The sequence below is a fragment of the Platichthys flesus genome, chromosome 19, assembly GCF_949316205.1.
Source record: "Platichthys flesus chromosome 19, fPlaFle2.1, whole genome shotgun sequence".
Taxonomy (NCBI): domain Eukaryota; kingdom Metazoa; phylum Chordata; class Actinopteri; order Pleuronectiformes; family Pleuronectidae; genus Platichthys; species Platichthys flesus.
In genome coordinates this window covers 13,970,188-13,990,905 of record NC_084963.1, presented here as the reverse complement: position 1 = coordinate 13,990,905, position 20,718 = coordinate 13,970,188, and the positions used below count along the sequence as shown (strand labels likewise).

The 20,718-nt window shown below is 41.4% G+C and overlaps 1 protein-coding gene across 1 annotated transcript in view; it reads left to right on the top strand.

The window, feature by feature from the left end:
• lamc3 (laminin, gamma 3) overlaps positions 1 to 10,817 on the top strand; it is a 97,259-nt gene extending 86,442 nt beyond the window's left edge. The window contains exons 19-28 of the mRNA XM_062412181.1: positions 970 to 1,202; positions 2,810 to 2,886; positions 3,220 to 3,354; positions 5,705 to 5,924; positions 6,400 to 6,546; positions 7,175 to 7,277; positions 7,746 to 7,948; positions 8,720 to 8,860; positions 8,960 to 9,059; positions 9,589 to 10,817. Coding sequence (XP_062268165.1) covers positions 970 to 1,202; positions 2,810 to 2,886; positions 3,220 to 3,354; positions 5,705 to 5,924; positions 6,400 to 6,546; positions 7,175 to 7,277; positions 7,746 to 7,948; positions 8,720 to 8,860; positions 8,960 to 9,059; positions 9,589 to 9,851 — 1,622 coding nt within the window. The 3' untranslated portion in view covers positions 9,852 to 10,817. The remainder of the gene's footprint in view (positions 1 to 969; positions 1,203 to 2,809; positions 2,887 to 3,219; positions 3,355 to 5,704; positions 5,925 to 6,399; positions 6,547 to 7,174; positions 7,278 to 7,745; positions 7,949 to 8,719; positions 8,861 to 8,959; positions 9,060 to 9,588) is intronic.
• The last annotated feature ends 9,901 nt before the right edge of the window (positions 10,818 to 20,718 follow it).

Genomic DNA, 20,718 nt, shown 5'->3' with positions numbered 1-20,718 from the left:
CCTCTCCCAATTACTTTAACACAATGCTGATGTATCGTCATTATCTTTAGAGAGGAAGGGGCTTACAGGCTCAGCTGCACAGGCCAAATGGAGACAAATCATAACAATATAGAACAAGGCGCCATGTGACCAACTTAATCCCCATTTATATGACAGGCAGCACATCTCTAATCTCTGGTTTATTATGATTACAGTTGCAATTACAGTAACCTTTTCCCTGAGAATAGCCCTCCCACATACTTGTACACACACACACACACACATACACAGTTACCAGCCCTGCTTATTCTGGCCCTGGGTGGCCCACTAATGTTTTAATGAGTATGTGGGTGCGACAGGCTCACACTGTGGACACACTCACAGCCGCACACATTTAGCTCTCATTCTTTAAAATGAGTGCAGTGCCTGTTTTAAACCTGCCTGTCTAGAAATGACCTGCAGTAATTGTTTATTCAAACTTTATCAATACTTGTAATGTAGTGCGTGTCCAAATCGCACTTAATTCGACGCCGCACCTCGATGGGCCTTTACCAACAGACGTGCCAAATGTGAAGCTGAAATGATGACCAGTTCTCAAGATGCGCACTCCACATACAGACAGACAGATATTTCTGGAATTATCAGATCGATACAAAGTCAGTGAGAAGCAACAAGCATCCACACATGTAGTTATTGTCCTCAGCTCTAAACTAACAACGCGGCTGGAAAGAAACAGCTCAGAAGACAAAGTGAGACTGTGACAAATCGGCAACATCTGGACAGAATTTCTTTATGGATTGGATTTTTTCTTTTTTACGTCTGCAAGCAGAGAGATATGGACAAGAGTCTGATAACTTACATCAGCTCAGAGAGATGTGTTAAAATACAGTTTACCAGCAACAAAGAGATGGAGGGAAGAATATTCTTGGTGAAATAATGTGCCAAGGTCTGAATATGGTTTTGTTTGCTTTGTGCTCTTTGTTCTCGCAGAAGCTCGAGAGGCCTTCGTAAAGCAATTTTCCTCGCTGGAAGGTTCCACGGGCGCACTCTTAGCCCAGCTGCATGGCATTACAACCACTTTGAACTGCAGCATCAGCATGACAGAGGAAGCGGGGAAGGATGAAGGGAGCAGCGCTGTGTGTCAGACCTTCACAGACACTGTGCTCATGATCAGAATATCTCAGAAACAGCTAAAGCAGGCAATAGTGGACCTGGACAGCATGGTAGGCGAATCAAACGCACCTCATCCTACAACCTTGTGCGCATAGGTAGCAGGTAGTCTGGGTAATATCACAGAATGCTCAAGGGTGGCTATGATTTAATTGTTCCCCCGCTCTAAAAGCACGCTGTTATTGTATGTAACGTGATCGATTTCTTGTCTGTATTTTGAGAAGCTGCAGTTTACTACCCGTGGTGAAACTCCTTCGTATGGATCCATAAAGATCCCCCAAAGCAACACAATATTTCCACCCTCGCACCACCTCCCTCCCTCCCTCCCTCCCTCCCTCCTCGAGAGTGGCAAACTCAAACCGATGCGTTTGACGGACGCTAAAATTAACAACTTGTTCCTCACCCACCGTGAGGCTTTCACTGCCTCTCCTCGACGCTCGCAGGAATCTATTATAGCTACCGCTCCGTGTTATTTAGCATTGGGGAGATGAGAGGGCTTGTTCTGCCAGTATATACGGTAGCTCTCTTTCTCTGATTGCGTGTGTGTCAGTGCAGGGATACCTCTGTAGCCCTTATCACTTTGGTAAGCCTGAAGCAGCTGCAATTTAATTCCATATTATTTAGCAGGGGGAAAAAATGCCACTGTGTCAATTGTTGATTTAGTTTTCCCATTTTTATTTGCATTTTCTCAAATTAAATGTCACCCGGGGGAGGATGCTGCATTCGACTGTGCACACATTACATTTATCAGGACTGAAACTTCAGGGGATTTATTTTGCGGGAGGGTTTTTCCCCATATACCCCTCCTTTGAACCTTCCTGATTACGTATATTTAAGTGGAGAGGCTCATTGTTTGTGGAGAGGTTTATTGTTTGTTAGCAAACCTCCACATTAACAGTCTGAGGCAGACGCTATGACTGCTTCTCTGGACTGCCCCCAGATTCTTCCAGCAGCTTTCACATGGATGCAAAATTCTACAACATTGTATCGGGACCAATTAGATGGGAAATAAGTCGAGATTTGGGGGGAAAACTTGTAAATTCATGAGGATAAAGTCATCATTTTAAGCTACGGGTCATTTTAGAAGAGGAATATATGATCCGAAGATCACCTGCGTTAAAATGAGGAATGTGGAGCATTTACCGGACTACAAATAACAATACTGTATAATGTCTTTTATCTTTAAATATCTCTTGGGTCTTCAGCACTACAGTATCAACGAAACAAACACAGGCTTGGAGGAAAGGAAATAAATAGTAGGAAATGTTTTTGTTAGTGCTCAACTGTGAGATAATTGTTGGTTACATCTGGATGATATTAAAAGGAGTTTCGTAGTTTCTCAAGAATCAATGAGATTGGTTCAAAATTTTGGATTCAGAAGGAGTGGAATTTTGGCAAGAACCAGTTTTCCTTAGATCCTTCACATTCCTATAATATATAAATACAGATACTATACAATTATGACTTTATTCTAAAAATATTATGACATTATCCTTGATTTAAAAAATGTTCATACCTTCTTTTGATACCTTATAGTTCACATGATATAATTAAACATGTCAGAACAGTTTGACGTCTCTTCAAGGCCAGACCTTTGTTTTGTTTGTTTCTTCATCCCTGAGACCGAGTCACGATGTCGCTTTCTCCGTCTTTCTCACAGATCATTCCTTTTGACTTTGCGTCAGGACCTAACAAATGGAACATAATGGTCAATGACTCACAGGTCCTAATGAAAAGGTGAGTTCAGTGAATGGACTTTCAGTGGCCGATTATAAGCAGAGACCACCGGAGCAATCCTTGGAACTTTGTCTCTCCCGGCTTCTCTCCATCCTTTAGCCTGTCACTTACATTGTGGTTAGGCCACTGTGAATCGATGCCCTCAGCTGCTCTGAGTATGCAGGGCTATTATGTGGTAGTTACAGAAACTGAACTGTGGAGCCAGCGATGGGAAGTCATTGATGCCGAAATCCATTTCATCTCTCCTAAGGCAACTGGAAAGGTCGGTTATTTCTACGTTCCTCTCACCCCCACCCATTTATTTTTGTCCTCCTCTTTTCCCGTACTGTGAAGACACAAAGAAACAGCTGACCACATCGAGGCTGTTGCCCGCGGGGCGGTAGGAGCCTCCAAGCAAACCCTCGCCTTCCTGATGGATCTACTGCAGGACAACTCCACCGAGGAGTACATCAGCAACCTAACAGAGCGGTGAGAGCAGCACACAGCCAACCCAAACACACGCCCACGCGACAAACACAAGCAGAAAGGATGTCTCCTGTTCTCATAAAGCGTCCCTCATTGAGAAATCCCAACAAGTCGCACGACTCCCCGGATTATTGTGCTTTTTGCGGTATATTTCAAACAAATTGCACCTATCCCTGTATTACAGCTCAAGGTCTCCTCAGCAGCCTTTTTAAAGCGGAGTTTAGGAGTAAGACATTTAGCCACGGGGGGACGGCTCCTCTCCACTGTAAGCCTATTGCTTTCTTGGATTTGCCGCGCGCTCGCTGCATCTCCTAGCGTGTGATTGCTGTGAGGATTATCCTGAATGCTAGACAGAATGATGCAAAAAGCCCTCCGGTGGCCATGATGAGAGCAAGAGGCGAGGAACTCAAAATTGATTACCCACTTCTAACAGTCGTCAGCCGGGGCGCGGGACATTTCTGTTAATCTCCGGAGCACTGCTGTACGAGGGCTCACGCATGTGTCTGTGTCACTTTGTAGGATGTGAACTGAGCACTTTATGCACAGATAGGCAGCGTAGAATTGCATTTCCCACACTTATGTACCCGTGTGGCAGATCAAATGGGTTTTACAGACAGGACGGCCGTCCAATCAGAGAAAATGAATACAATATTCAAAAGTCACCAACAATAGAGTTATATATCTTTTATTTACAATCTCTATGCTTATATATTTGGTACCAGCAGAAGCAGTATGAAATCACACCACAATGAAAGTATGTGACTTTAACAGAGTTCAGTGATGGAAACTAATCAAGTTCATTATTTGGCTACTTTTTTCTTTGAGACACACAACTTGAATATTTCCAGTTTCTGCTACTTTATACATCTACACCAATCAAATTCACGACAAATTATTATCTAGTTCCCACCCGGCTGCATTTATTTAGCAGTGATAATTACAAGATACTTTTTCATCGTCTCTCTTCCGCCTGTAGTATAAAGTACTTCAGGAGTCCAAAGGGACTTTTACTTGCAATGAATTAGTTTTACTTTTTTGCTTGCACTGTTATTTAAAGCCTCTTCTACAGTTTGCCTATACCGTTTCTCACATGTAGTCAACTTGTCTCCTCTTCATCCCTGGGCACTCTTTACCTGACCATAACAAGTACTTATAGTTGTCTTTACTTAAACAGACCTCTACTGTGTGGTTTAGTTTAAAAGATAATCATAATATACAGGTGTTATATAAAATGCCTGTTATACAGCATATGTGGGTAAAGTTTCAAGCACAATAAAACCAAGTATGTTTAGTGGCCCTTGAGAAATGCATGATGCTGAAATGAAATGTATACTGTCATTTCTGGGGATCTGCTCTGCTGAGGGAAAACAGATTGTTTATAACTACAACTATAGATGTGATAATGATGACACTTGTACTGCACTTTGCCTCACACCTTTCATGAGTTCTAAAACAGTGTGAGGCTGAAGCAAAGTATCTCAATCTGTTTAATAACAGATCAAAATTATTAAATAAACCGATCAGAGGTCATCATGATATTAATACAAATGGTATATATATATAAAAGTGGCCATTACATCATATGTTTGTGCACTCTGACACTTAATTTTCTGTAATTTTCCCTATGTTGGTTTATTAAAAGGAAAACATTGATCGGCTGCAACTTTAAACTTAATTAAAATTCAGCAAGAAGAATCTTAACCAAAAACAAAAACATAAGATAGGAGTATTAGCCTTGCTTCACTGGCTGAGAATAGATTTTTTTTAATTATTTTCCTTGGTATTAAAGCCAAAAATTGTCTGGCACCATGTTATCGCTCAGGCACTGATCAGAGTCAGACCTGCTGTGAACCTGTGTGTGGAAAGATGTGATATCCATCTCCACACGTCTCCTGTGAACATCTATGATCAGATCTCAAAGACCAAATTGTGTGAGAGAGACAGAGAGACACAAAAAGAGAGAGATAATAAAATAATAAGGAAAAAAAATAGTAATATGTACATATTTTTCTAGTGTCAACATCCTCCAATCACACATTAGAAAAGCAAACTCTGTAGGTGCAATTAAAAAAAATGGTATAAACTTTCATTTATGGTCTTGATTTTAATTAATTAAAACACTTTCTGTTCTTTTTATTGTAATCCTAACAGTGCTGTTAATTCCACCACTTGTTTAATTATCCTCCATTGTCTAAATATGTTCTGTCTTTAAGCATCTGTTCTTCGGGTTTTAACTACCTAAGAAGCTAGGAGCTTTCTATGAAAGGAGCTTAATGAATAAAGGTTAATAACAGTATTATTACTACTGTATATTACTTCATTTTATTTGCTTTCTCTCATGTTTAACCCACAGAATAACACAAATGCAGCAGCAGAAGGAGAATCTGACAGCGCAGGTGAACGCTACAGTTTCCAAACAGCTGTCCCTGGAGAAGGACGCTGCGGGTCTAAAGCTTGCCCTGGGTAACATCACATCATCCTTACATCAGCTGGCTCTGACAGATGCCAGCCCATCACCAGAGCCTGACCAAACACAGCTCAACCAAACGCATCCCACCAACCACACAACACAGGTCAGTGTGTGGAAAGCACCTGCAGTGCGCAAATGAGATTAGAAGCATTATCATGTCACATTATCCATCAATGAGTGAATCATTTAGTCCAATTGAAGCCGCATGCTTTATATGAGAAACCGCTTCCCTGTCATCTAACGAGACTCACGCAGGGATAAAAGCGTCTCTTGATTTTTTTAAAGTGGGCAGTTAACTCTGCCTAGTTTTTTTCTTGATTTAACATTTGGCAAGCAATCCTTCAGAGGGGGACACTGAGTAGGCACACAAGAGAAGGTTCTGGCAGGATCCGCTGCTCATGGGGTACATGCTGTTCCTAGGAGTCCGATTAACCACCGCGCCATCTCCGAGCAGTCAAAACACGGAAGCTAATGCGCCCGTTGTGAATGTCAGTGTAAATGTTTTTTCAGATGTGGGGGAGGAATCAAAATTAGGCTATGTTTGAACCAAAGCATTGTATCTGTACATCTATTTTTAGTGGGGTGAGGACTTGATTAATAAGACAAAAGAGCTGGAGCAGCAAATTCAAACCAAAGATGATCTCATCAGTAAAATCCAAGATGGGCTGGAGCCTTTGAAAGAGACGGTCAGTGTGAACCTGGAGAGCGTGGACGACATCAGTGAGGTGAGTACAGCGAGATATGTTTGCTGTGTATCGAATTATATTTTAAATGCTCATTGGAAAGGGATTTATTACTGTATGGATGCACAAAGCAGGGTTCTCCAGCCGGTTGGGATCAAATGTTGGGACTGCTTAAGGTGCAATCTAAGTTTAAGTGTTGTTCATGTCTGTTGATGTTTTTGTTGGTTTGTGGGAAATGCCCAGGGATTGTTGCTACAAACCAATTTACCCTACCAGGATGAATAAAGAATCTATCTTCCTATATCTACCTTTCTATTGTAGGCTATATTGAGTATTGAGCTGTATTGAGAGTGTGGGACAGATTTGTTTTAGATGTTCATGTTCCTCTGGGAATAAATTGTAAAAGCTTGGATGATCCCTTAACCTTCTGCAAAACATGATCGGATCAAAATTTCATTTGGACATAGCTGATTTTAGTCTCTAGATAGCTTTGAGAGCATATCAGGAAGGTATCTTCAGCTCAAACTATTGCTATGTCCAAGTACCTTTCAGCTTCATAGCATGATGTCTGAAGTTTGTATCATTTGCTATCCTCCCTTCAGTTTACACCGAGGTAGGAATGTGATAATAAGCTTTGAATAAAGTTGGCTCCTATTTGTCTATCTCAAAGCTTCGAGCTCGCGCTCAAGGTGCCAAGGTCTTGGCTTTGTCGTCCGTGGTGGCTGGGAAGGAGATGGAATCAGAAGCCATTTCCCTTCACAGAGAACTAGAAAGTAAGTCTCTATCTAGCTCATCTGTCCTTCTCCCTATTGCTTTTGTTGAATGTCTAAGTGTAAAAGTCAAGTTCTGAGACTGAAAACAAACAGGGCTGCGGATTCAAGTATCACTATAATGAATGTGTCATCCCCACTGTGATGTTTTGACCCGCTCGACATGAATGCAGCTGCAGCTTATGTGAAGAATGTAATGGAGTGACAGGGAATTCAAGCAGAAACTTAAGTTAAACGTTGGCTGTTTATGACACATGAAGAAGATCTGAAGTAGTTTTGTCTGCTCGGCTTTCATTGAAATAATAATAGAGATCATACAATAGAATAAGAACATGTTAGAACATTAAAATATTAAATACATTCAACATAAAATTAAGCTAGTAGACTTCAATCTATTAAATATCTTTTATCTAGTACATCTCTGAATCTGTATTATTTCCACCATTTGCTTTCTTCTCAATCTCAACTCAGACATGGTGAGGGAGTGGCCCCATCGGCAGGCCCAGACCAAGGCTGCAATGAAGAAGGAGAAACCCCTGGAGGAAAAGGTCCTGGCCGATGTCAGGAAAAGGGTCTCGCAGATCAAGGAGATGATCAAACCAGCTCTGGAAAACTCCAGGCTCTCCAGCAACACCACAAAGGAAGCAGAACTAACAGCACATGATGTAGCAAAGGCACGGAGTTTGTTTTCATTTAGTCATGCTAATAGTGGTTTTGGGCGAAGCATTGCTGGTCACTTTGGTTCAGGCTGAAATACCTCTCCAATTATTGGAATTGTGACAATTACATTTATTTCTGTCATTCATGGTTTCCAGTGGAAGGATCCATAGTTGCTCAGGTGATCAAAAACCTACTGACTTTCCTAGTAGCACCACTGTGAGGTTTATTTTTGTTCAAGTTTTTCGTGAGCTGTTTTGACAGCTATTGGACAGGTTGACATGAAACTCTAGCGTTTATGGTCCCCAGAAGATGAATCGTAATCACCTGATCTTTTCATGCAAACCCACTTGCAGGTCCAATTTATACACATATTCAATTAAGTCATCAATGTTCCTCCAGGATGAATTTTTTGAGTTTGAGATTGGTAATTCCTTCATTTTTAATCTAACGACATCATCAAGTCAATCATGTCAGTCATAACTGTACTTATTGGTTAGTGCTAAATAGCAAATATTAGCACTAAAACAACATATATATTATAAATACAAGCATTCTGCCACACTTACCATGAATATGAACATGCTTAATATTAAACTTGATAAACAGTATCATTGTAGAATTGTCATTGAGCATGTTAGCAGCATGAAATTACATTACATTAGCATTACCATTTAGCTAAAATTGTGCAGCCTGCAGAGCTGCTAGAATCAGAATAGACTATTTCCCCCTTAAGTAGGTTTACTGTCAATAGTCACCTAAATTGTTCTTCTTTTCTTTGTGTTCAGGAATCCAAGGCTGTTTTGACCAAAGCCAAACACACGAGGACTGCATCCGCTCACCTTAGCTCCCACATTGACTCTGCTTTACAACAGCTGGCTGAACAGGAGATGCTAACTGGCATTGCGAAGTCCCAAATCCCCTCAGAGGTACTGAACACAGACACATGATTCATCATTGAGTATTGATCTATACTTCCTGTGTGCGGCTTAATGCAGAGTGTCTATGTTATGTCGTCTTACTCCTAGTCCGACGTCTCCCTGACCCACATGAGGGACGACATGGAAGCCGCCAAGCTCAAGTTGGAGGCCTACTCTGTCACACTAACTGACCTAATCAGTAAAATTGGTGAGTCACTCTCTCATAGATGATTTCCACTGTGGCTACCTTTTGGTTCTCATGTGTCTATAAACCCATTAATCTTCATTATACCTTAAATGTCGGTTCACTAAAGAGCTCCGTGCTTTTTAATGCCTCATTTAACCTGGAAATATTTCCCAGATTTTGTTTCCCAATGGTATAGCAAGACTAACTGCAGTTCATGGCGACCAACAGCATTCTCTTTGTGGGTAGATTTAAGTGTAATGAAATAATTTAACCATGTATTCAGCTTATTATTATCTGACCTCTTCATTCAGACACATTTCTTGTATAATATATTATACAGCTTGGTGAATAAACTGGCGAGACCAGGCTCTGGCACAGATTTATGGTCAATATGTTATTATCAGACACTAAGAATAATTATAAATATTTTTAATCAGGCAGAATGATCCACTGGTTGTATCCTAGATGTAGGATCGCCAATTACAATCTGAAAAACAAACTCTTGAAGCCTGTGTCTTCCATCTGTCCTCTGTCTTGCATGACGGACCAGATGCGAACGTGCCACTGGAACGCTTCGACCGGATCCTGAACGAGACGGCGCGTCGCCTGAGCATGCTCCGCGGGAGCGTGGAGAGCCCGACGCTGGGCTCTAAGATCCAGAAGCTGCAGTCGGCTGCTAAGGAGCAGCAAAGCCGGCTGTCCCTCATTGAACAGGACTTACAGGAGATCAGGGAGGAGAGAGACAGTCTCAGGGATATTACTTTAAACTTGCCTCAGTCCTGCCCCCAGGCCTCAGGAGCAGGCAAAGGGTAGGTGCTGAGGATGATGGGGGGATTTAGTTATTGATAAGACGGCTGAACATCAGGAATGTCTGGGAGGATTTTGTTAGTAAAAGGATCTGTGGTCATTTTTTTATACAGCTTCAAATAGGTCGATGATATCCTTTTATATTCTTCCTTCTTTCCACCTTTTGCCCAAAGGTACAATTACTATCAATGCATCCACAGACACACATATACCAAAAGCTACAGACATCTACACGGCCTCTTGTGATTTATACCGAGTGCTCCATCTCCCTTTTCTCTCACTCGTTGCACAAACAACATCCAAACTTTAATTTCACCATCAATAATAACCCCGCCGCTCCGAACTGCTGGAGTGCACTGTAAAGTTTAAAATAATGCTGATTTTCCTTTGCGGGGGTAAAAGGTGTGTCTGAGTGCTCCTCCAGACTGACACGTTCATTTGCACTTGAGCTATTTTTCATCAGCGTGGTTTAATTAACAATTAGTCCTATTGGCCTCTGTGGGGTTCGGGTCAGGCTTCAACAGCACACTACCCGTGTTCAGGAGTCGTACTTACTTACTTACAGTGCCTACCTCTCGGTTTTTATAGTTCCTCCATGTTTCTGCCTCTGTCAAAAGCTCAAACATCCCCCTGTCTGTGGGTCATGTTTGGTCACGAGACCTGTGTAATGGTAACAGACTGAAATCATGTCAGAGAGATTTTTCGGGTCTTACAAAAGCTGAATTACTGATAAGGAATCAGAAAAGAGACGACCAGTTAGTTACACATCGGCATCTAATTGTTATCATTATAAACCTGTTCAAAGTAAAGTGTACCTGAGAGGGCTACTCGCATACCAAAATGTAATTTGTTATGGAAAGCGTTGTACGATGGTGAAGGTACATTTAGCTGATAAAAAAGCATTGAATTGTAGATCTTGGGTCAAGGAGCTCTCAGAAAACACACAATAAAAGAAGTATTTAAAGCTCGGAACACCTGCCTGTTGTTTGTGAATTTTGCTTTAGTGAAGCTGAAGTTGGGATTTACATCTATTAGCACTAGTCATACAGAATGGTAGAGAACTTTAATGTGCTATGTGCTATTTAAATAGTTAATGTAGGTTTACACAACTGCGACACTGAAGTAGCCAAGATTCCATGAAGGATAACTGCAACATGTTGGAAGATTTCTTTTTCTCTTTCGTCCACGCACAGACCGAAGATGGACGACACGTCTCCACACCCTCCCACTACAAAAAAATGAAGCCAAAGTGTCTAGCACAGTTGAAGCCAGAGTCTGAACAGCATAGCGCTTGGGGGGATTGAGCCATAATAGCGAGGTTCCACTGATACACATGCTCGCCAATCAAGAGTCAGACTCAGCTCTCAAACATGATGTCTTGCCCCTGTTTTATATCAATCCTACCAGAAAAATAGCACTTGCACACACATCAGTGTGATATAAACTACGAAAAATGACATAAACCATTTTTTGTGAAAAATTACATAATGTATACTTTGACTTTTATTTTGGTCAGCTATCTCTTTTGTAGTCGTCCAGCTGTCATGTCAGTTAATTGAATCTGAAGCGACAGCCAGCTGACTGTTAGCTTAGCATAGCGTAGCGACGGGACACATGGAATAAGGTAGCAGTTTTCTGTTTAACATTATATCTCAGCAAAGTTAGCAACAACATGTACATTTTCCGACCTTTAAAGGCGCTGGTAGGTGAAACTTTTTAGCTTTGGTTAACCTTAACCGACAACAGTGAGAGTGTTATTGATCTTCTCATTCTACTGTTGGCAAGAAGGCAAAGAAGTGTGTTTGCCAAAATGTCAAACTGTTCCTGTAACACCAGTGAGCAGTTAAAACATTAAGTCAATATGCTCTTTCAGTAATGTGCTGTGTTTACTATTGAGTAGATTACAATGGCACAAAGTACTTTAAAGGCAACAGGACCCTGTACCAGATACAGGGTCCTTGACAATCACCCACTGATTGTCAAGCTTTACTCAAAGTTAATATTTTACAAAACAATTGACCTTTTAAGCACCAGCAATAAAATGTGCTCGTCCCGTGACGTGACGACTTCATGCAGATGAACCTGATGTCGTACGAGGTCAAGGAAACAGCTGTGGCTCTGTTGAATCCTCCTGAGATAATCAATGTAATTCCGATTTCAGCAAAAGCCGTAATTACAAATGTCCGCCAGTATTCTGGCAGCGATGGGGTAGGGGCAGTCATCCATGGAAATCCATCATGAGGAAGAATGCAGCTAGAGGTCTTTTGGGATTTAAAGACACATCATTTTCTGTCAGTTTAGCGGCAGCGTAGAGATGAGTTTCATTACCTTAAGAAAATGAAATCACAATTCATGACTGTTGAGAGCATAAGGGTGAGCAGAAGAGAGCAGCGCACACTTCTTTAAAGTCTTTACAATATCCATGCTTCACAATGGAGTGAACATAGCAGTGTGATTTGTGAAGTTGTAATTCTTATTTCTGAATCAATATCGAACAATTAGAGAGCATAATATGTTAAGTAATGTATTGTCTAACATCAGATGTGATATTACCTGGATTTGTGATAACTTGTTACCCAGTGCAGCAAAACCACAGCACGAGCAATAATGGAGTCATCCACATTTAAAGCAGCTGGGAGGGGGGGACTAATTACAATGTTGTCTGCATGGAATATTGGGGACCAACAATTTAATGTAGACCAACAGTGGGTATTTACTGAGGATGGGTTTCATTTTACACTTAACATTTATGAGGGGCCACTTAGGGGTTCAGTATCTTGCCAAGGACACTTCGGCATGCGGATGGGGAAGAGTGGGGTTTGAACCGGCAACCGTTGTGTTGGAGAACGCCCGCTCTACCCCCTTGGCCACACCGCCCACATTTCACAGTTTTCGTTTGTGCAGCCAACAACATGAAGAGCATCGGGTGAGCTTTCTGTGCTTCTGACATCCCTGTTTACCGGAGCTGGTGAAATTAATGAAGGTTGCTGCGACGTAGATTTACTCGGATTTAGTGGGTGCAGCTCGACACTCGACCTGGAGCATTGTAGACGTCACACAGGGCGAGACATCTTAATGGCTTGTTTGAGAATCTATTTTATGAAAGGTTAAGCAAGCAAAAGAAAGAGAGAGTGCTCTTCAAATTTACTGGGGGGGTCTGTAGAAAAAATTGTACGTCAGTAAACCACCAAAAGTGGATTTTGCATTACATGGGACCTTAATATTAGGTAGGCTTTAATTATGTTCACGTTCATTTAACACTACTTCTGTCACTTTAAAATGTTTTTTTTTTCTGTTTCAGAAATGTTTTTGTTGTAGTTTGTGATGTCGCAGTGTGTTGTAGTTAAACCTCAGTGATATAGATATTAGCGCGCTGTAATAAAACTACAAACAAGACCAATTTGGAACTGCCAGCCAATCAGAATTTATCGCAGCAAATGATATTTATTGTCTCTGTAGTTCGAGAGATAACATCTCGTGTCGTGGGATATTCTTTACAATGCTGCGTCAAGTCATCTTCATTTATGGGAAAGTATCAAGTGTCACTCAGTGGTCTGAAAAGTTTCAAATTAAACTTGAAACACACAACTCTGCATTTTATTAATTTTAGCATAATAATTTTAGCATAATAATATAATTTAAGCCGTGCCAGACACAATGTATTCACCACTTCTGCTATTTGCATCTCTCACTCAGTAACAAAGGTGTGGGGTGGGGGGGGTCAACAAATAACTCTCTAAAGCAATTGTTTTTCACAGAGAATCTTTGTGATTCGAGAAGAAAGATGGCAGCGTGAGAGGAGCACTCACTTCTCTGTGATCACACCGTTTCTTCCCGATTAGCTCGACACCCTCGACCCGTCATGCACCAGCGACGTGTTGTTTTCCACGCGACTCCCTGCTAATTCCGAAACCCTTGAGCTGTTCTTCTTTAATGAGCACAGTTTCATTGTAAACCCGTCGCGATTTCAATTGTACCGTCACTGCTGAAGATGTGATTTGTGAATGTGCGAAAAGTGAGCAAACTGCAGGGGCCGGGGATCCGGTTGCCAAAACAAGTGAAACAACGAATACAAAACTTTTTTCCAGGCAATTGGGTAATTGGTTAGTTCATGGGAAAGTGTTAGAGCAGGTGGGTGCGCCCCCAGGAGGTAAGATGTCACAGAAGAGGTGGAACCACCACAGGAGTATTTGACCCACCTGATAACCTGATGAGGGATTACCCCACCACCAACCGAGACATCAGGTGAGTAATGATTAGAGAGTTGCTTATCTTTCACCTTTCTTCCTTAACAAGCACATTGTTATTAACCTGTTGTAATTCTGAAATTCTGATATTTTCGCGACGCAAGATTTTTGTTGGTGACATTGATGTTTGGTTTTCTCAAATTTCAATATGCCTGAAAACTAAATCTATGTAGAAATAAGTAAAGGTAAAGAAAGGATAGTTAAAATGACTGACAATTTACATGTATATAATTTCTATAAAGCATATTTCCCATGTCTTTATTTGACCACCTTTCATCGGTTTCTTCCATCAACCTCCTGTTTTACTAGTTTCAGACAGAGGACATTTCCTGACAATAGATGTATAATTTATAATAATTAATTTATTAACTGATAGTTTGCTGAGCGAATGTAGGAGTGAGGTCAAAACCAATATTTGAGTTAGTCCATAATTCTACTTTTTTGAGAATATCCTGCTGTGTTGTTCAAGTGTGAAAGACAAACTCAGAGGAAAGTTCAATAAGCTTCTCTTTTATCTTTACAAATGAAAAAAGCCTTTTAGTATAAGGACTCACTTGGCAAACAAAGCTCTGTCCACTTACCTCTTGCCCTTCAAACAAATATTATATACCTTCACATTCACCTCCTGGAATGTATAGCGGACACACATTCCTATAAGAAAAACACATCAATGTCAAATTAGCTGCGTGAAACCCCCGAAAAGCCAATATCCCCCCCCCCCCCCAGCAGCACGGAGCGCAGATGGCTGACATGGTCAGAGCGGGCAACACGAGTGCAAATCCTGAACATCAAAGATAGTTACTGACACCCTCCCCACTGCGCCTCTCACCCCACTTCACAGCCAGTCGTCAAATGAGTTCAGGAAACGGACCCCCCACCCCCCTACACCACTCCTGAAAAAAATAAAACAATCTCACTTTTTTCAGATCAAACCCTTTCTTTGCCCCGCGCACAGTCAGAAAAAAATACAACCCGAGAGCCGCAAGTCTTCCTCATCTCCTATGTTTGCTTTTGGATTTGAGCGTGGGGGCCAGGGCGCGTTGTAAGTACGGTGTGCAGAAGAAACGGACTTGTGACAAGGGGGGGTGAATGTCAGTTGACTTGTAAATATGCAAGAGGCCACCGATTCAGTCGTACCCTGCACAAACGACTGCAAAGGAATATGCAAATATTCACTTTTCAGTTATATAGGGCTGAACAATCCTACACATGATTGTTTAGTTCCTTTTGCAGAAGAGTAGTAGAAGGCAACACAGTTTCCTAGATGTGGTTTCCATCTAGGACCCAGTTAGTGTGTTATCTTATATTCCTAGTTTTCACATTTTTAACACTGACATTAAAAAAGAATGTGTAAATCTGCACTGCTTAATATATGTGTGAGGGGTGGAGCAGCACAAAGCCCTTCCACTCAGGCCCCCCCCAAATATCCAGCAGCAGCCTCGGTGACTATGAATATGTATAATTCAGTTTATATAAGTTGTCCCGGAGAAGTCAGAGTGAGGACAGAGTGATAATCTGCTTCTCCAGCAACAGGTGGAGTCATTCGACATAAACCTATAAAGAAAGAGGGTTTTATTGCATGATGAAATAATTGTAACCTCATTTATAATCACACCTCACGCCTCAAGTCCTGTTGCATTTCCCACTGAGGAAGATAAACCCTGGATCCCGTCGGGAAATCTTAAGCTCCGACAGAAAACAAATTAACTATGAAATCTGTGGTTTTGCTGAATGCTAATGTGTCTCTTCACTGCAGCGAATATGCTAAAAATAACCTGTGAATGAATCAGAATATTAAAGACGGTTGATTGATGGGAAAGGTGCCTAATAATTTGCCTTTTGTGACACAGTTGATGCACTCCAGCCTGTTGCTAAATGATATCTTGTGCACTTGCAGGCGACAACGTAAACACACAACTCTGACTCAACATTAACCTGAGAAATCCACATAGCAGTAGTCTTAACTCAGAGTTCTTATTTATATCCAGTAGACACATGCATATTTAAGTGTTGGCCCAATATTTACTTTTCTTAGCTCCGATGTCTAATAAACACAAATAATTGAAAAAAATAATTCGGTGTAACAAATTGTTTTTATATATAATGTTATTGAACATCTGGTTCATTTAAGAAGCTGTTTTTCATTTTAATTCCTGCTTATAAAACTCCCCAGATAAGTTATATCAATGTGGGCTTAATTTTGATTCTACTAATTTTCTTACAGTAAAGACATTTTAAGTACTTCAAATATTTTATTAAATTAACATAAGAGAGCACTGTGAAATATTGATTCTGAATCTATTCGCAAAATGAGCTACATACTTTTGTAATCCCTCACCTATGTGTGATTAAACATGTTTTGTTAACATTTGTAGATCCACAGAGCTTCAAAATGGTTTAGAGAAATGGCAAAGCATGTTGCATGTGTACACTGGTGCCATACCATGTAATGATTACCATGTAAGGAAGTTGTGTTCTCTTTGCTATTTTGTCTGGAGGATCACGCAAAAACTACTGAACATATTTTGTTGAAACTTTGTGGAAGGGTGAATCAAAGAGGACCCCTGCCGATTCGGGTAAGGTTGTAGATGCAGGTATATATATTCTTTGCCTTTTTTAACATTGTTGTTTGTGACATTATTGTTCATTTCTAAAGAAATAATGCAGAGGTACTGATGAATAAAACCAGGAATACCTTTGGGGCCTTGGCGGAGGTATGTGTGCCAATTTACTTTTCAAAATACTTTGAGTTAGTCAGTGAGTTGAGTTCTATTTGTTCCTTCCTCATTCAGGAGGCTTGAGGTTTCATTTGACAGGGCTAACAAAAAACAACCTCTGTGCTTGAGGAAAAGTTATTGTCATTCAAAAGTAAAATGTTCTGTTCCGTTTAATAACTCCCGCTGTGTGTGTTCAGGAAATGATAAGAAAGGTTTAATCCTTTGCAGAATGAAAACGAGAGTGAGTGTGTATAAAATTAACTCTGTCCTAAAATGAAGTCAGGTGGCTGCTGCTGCTAAGGATGTGGACAAAGAGAAATCTCAGAAGTTCCCCGCTGGAACAGAAAATGATCTGAAAACTACCACACGTTTCCATGTGTCAAAATCGGCAAGAGCACTCAGACACAATGAAGTGGCCCAATAACCAGAATCCACAGACATCAGCGAGTCATGAGACGCCGTGGGGAGCAGGGATGACTCAGTGCTGCACTTCAGGCCCAAATAAAACCCATAGGTCTCTCCAGAGCCGTGCAGATCATTTTGGCTCTGACTTAAAAAAAAGAAAGAGACATGGAGATGAGAGACTGTAACTTTTGAGGAAACGGTGTGATTTTAGTTTTCTTCTCCTTTCAGCTATTTGATATTTTTCTGGGTCATAAAGTTCCCGCCACCTTAGGACTATCTCGGCGAGCCATCCCAAGGACAGGTGTGCAATGCGAAATACGATGGAGGGACATTCGGTTCGCGAGTCCCCAAATATTATCTCCATCACGCTTCGGAAATTGGCGATGATAGAGTCGGCTCATAAACGCAACTTCTGGAGGTTCCTAGTGAAAGAGAGAGAGAGAGAGCGAGAGAGAGAGAGAGGCCTGAGAGGGAGACGGGAGGAATGGAAACTGAAGCCGGGTTATTTTTCTCCCGGACAGGTAAGTGCAGTTTACATTATCTGGCGCTTATTGCCATCAGGGGAACTTGTACAGCCTCAATAACTCGACTTTGAGAAAAAAGAGCCCGCGTGGAGCCGTGGAGGCCCCCGCGCCACACAACCAATATATATGTTTGTAGCAGTGCTTCATTGTGATGGAGGACGCTTTGCACGCTGCCTTCTTTATTTGATTCTGGAAATACTTTTATCATTTACTACATGAAGGGAGAAATAGAAATAATCTTCCATCACCTGTATTTATGTTATTCAGCAGGCTGCAAAGTAATGTGATCATTCAATTTAACCGATTTTGTGTAGCGGAACGTTGCTTTGAGTTATGAGTGAAGTTTTTTCGCTCAGTTATACGTGATCTAGCTGCTGAATGTATACCTACCTCCATTCTTTTTAGTCGCAATGGTCGGGCTGGCCTCCTCAGTGTGTGCAGTTAGAGGGGGGGGGGGGGGGCAGTCGTTTTTCAGAAGTGACCTGGGGTTAAAATCCGGAGAATTGGCTACAGAGTTGACACATGCACAACACAGCGGGAGGTTGTTTTTTTTTTCTGCACAGACGCGTTCACAACAGCATCAAATCCTTTGTATTATCCAGGCGAGAGGTGGAGCCGACAGAGGCAGGACGCGACACATCAACTCCACTGCCGCGATAACGTGATCGCGATTACAGCACCGTGACATCGTCGTCGGCTCTTATCACCACGAACTCTCCGGACATCTTGTTCAGTGTCTTCTACGTGTGTGTGTCATCGCTATATTTGTACATCTGGGAAATATTTGTTTTCTTTTGGGGGTTTTCCATTTTTGCGTACATTTTCGTCATTTTTGTTCAAACATGCGCCTCCTCCAGAGAGAAGGCATCTCTGAAAAAAGCATGTCCAGGCTCCTGGGATGTCTGGAGTACCTTGGTGGGCTACATCAGCGGACCAAGCTTGAATAAATGGTAGGCATGGATGGATATTCTGGTTTTACACTCTTTAAGGTGGGCCTCGCATGTTCATCTGTGGTTTTTCCATGTGGATTTTGCATGTTGTCAATGTCGAAAACTTTTACTTCCTTGTATCAACCATGCAGAGACTTCGGCCCTGTGGTCCCACGATAACCTGTCCAGCTGAGATTGTCTCCAGCTCCCTCCCCCCTGCCACCCTTATTTTGGCTCAAGGCAGGAAGCTTTGTTCAGAGAAACATATCTAAAAACCTTAAAAAAGCTCCAAACCACAAACAGACATAATAATTAACTTAGTGGAGCTAAAGAGCCAGAGCTGGTGGAAACCAAAGTAGATTGAATATGAGAGAAAATATTGGACTGGATGCACAATTTAAATTCTAATCAGTGTTGCATTCGCTGTTTAAAATTATAACATTTTATTAAATTAAGCTAGTCTCAGTGTAAATACAGTTCTCCAGAAGGTCTACAAAATAAAGCCATGAATGTACCTGCACTCTGTGAGCCGAATTCTTTGTGTCTTTCATTACACAGTTGAAATAAGGTCCTCTAATGCTTTGAATTGGGAATAATATCGGCGCCCCGCCGTGAACCCGACACGCCTCTGTCTCCAGCGGCTCGAGGACGCCGGGGAAACTGAGGAAAAAGATACACATGAGGTGAACAGAGAGTCTAACACCCACTTCAAACACCACTTCTCGCTAATCCCCTCCCTGCTCTCAGCCTTCTCACGGTGAGAGTGCACCGCTGACACCTGGACACCGACACTACACCGGCTCATCCAGGCTTTCCCCAGATACAGACTGAGGAGGAGAAAGAGACTGCAGAGGGGGAGACCATCATTTACTCAGAGGAGGAAAAAAAGAAGGAGACGAGTTGCTGTCTGTACTTTTGCACAGAATAATTTCATTTTCCACAGATATGAGAGCTTAACAGGACCTACTGTCCGCTGCCTGCTGTCATCACCTTTACAATATCTCCTACTAAATATCCAGCCTCGCTCATCACCTTCTGTAAATGGTCTTTTCGAAAGCACAATCATTGGGGATGATGCAAATGCCGCAACTGTAATTTCTCCATTTCTCTGTTGTCAAGATAAAACCTTGGATTCTTCTTATTTTTTTGTATTCTTATTAAGGTTTGCAAAACAAGATACTGACAGAACAACACAAGGGGGACAAGAGAAGAATATACAGGCCAGATCACAGGATGGAATCGCAAAGCTGTGTGTGTGTGTGTGTGTGTGTGGTTGTTGCTTTCTATGTCAACACAAATGCAATGATGTCGATGATGATGATGATTACTTTTAATGATAATCATAATCTAACCACTATGATCATAATGTTTTACCAACACTAACCACATAAGTACAACAATAATCTTACAAAACAAAGGTATTATTAATCTTTGAGAGAAAATAAGGAAGACATAAAAAAGATATGATAATGTGGGAAGGAAGGAAGGTGCATTAATACTTACTTGAATTCTTCTAAATGTGTTTATAGGCCAGTCTGAACATGGAGGCATTGGACATTCTTAATTGCAGATTAAAGAAAAATACATTTTAATGAGCAAAGAGAAGTATCAGAAAATGTTCTAATTGTATCATGTAAATAAATAGCAATAGCATTAGATGGTGAAACCCAAGTGAATGTGCAGGCACTTCCAGCACTACGCTACATTAAATATTTATCCGGCCAGTGTTTGATGCTCACGACCACTGACATGCTTGATCTGGAGCTGACTTTTTGCTTCTAAAAAAAACAACCTGGCTTCCCAGATACCCCCCCCCAATCCTTGGATAATATATTTACTTTTAAATGAACAGAGGTCTGTGTCTCCTTCGCTCCAGACAATCTATCACCACACAACCTCGAAAGATCTCCTCGGGTCACCTGCAGAACAACCGAGGAAGATCCTCGCTGCGTTGAAGTGACTGCTGGATGCTCAGAGTGGTGGGCTGCTGCTGCTGCTGCTGCTGCTTCATCTTGAGATGGTGATTTACATTGGAGCTCAGTGTTTCTCTG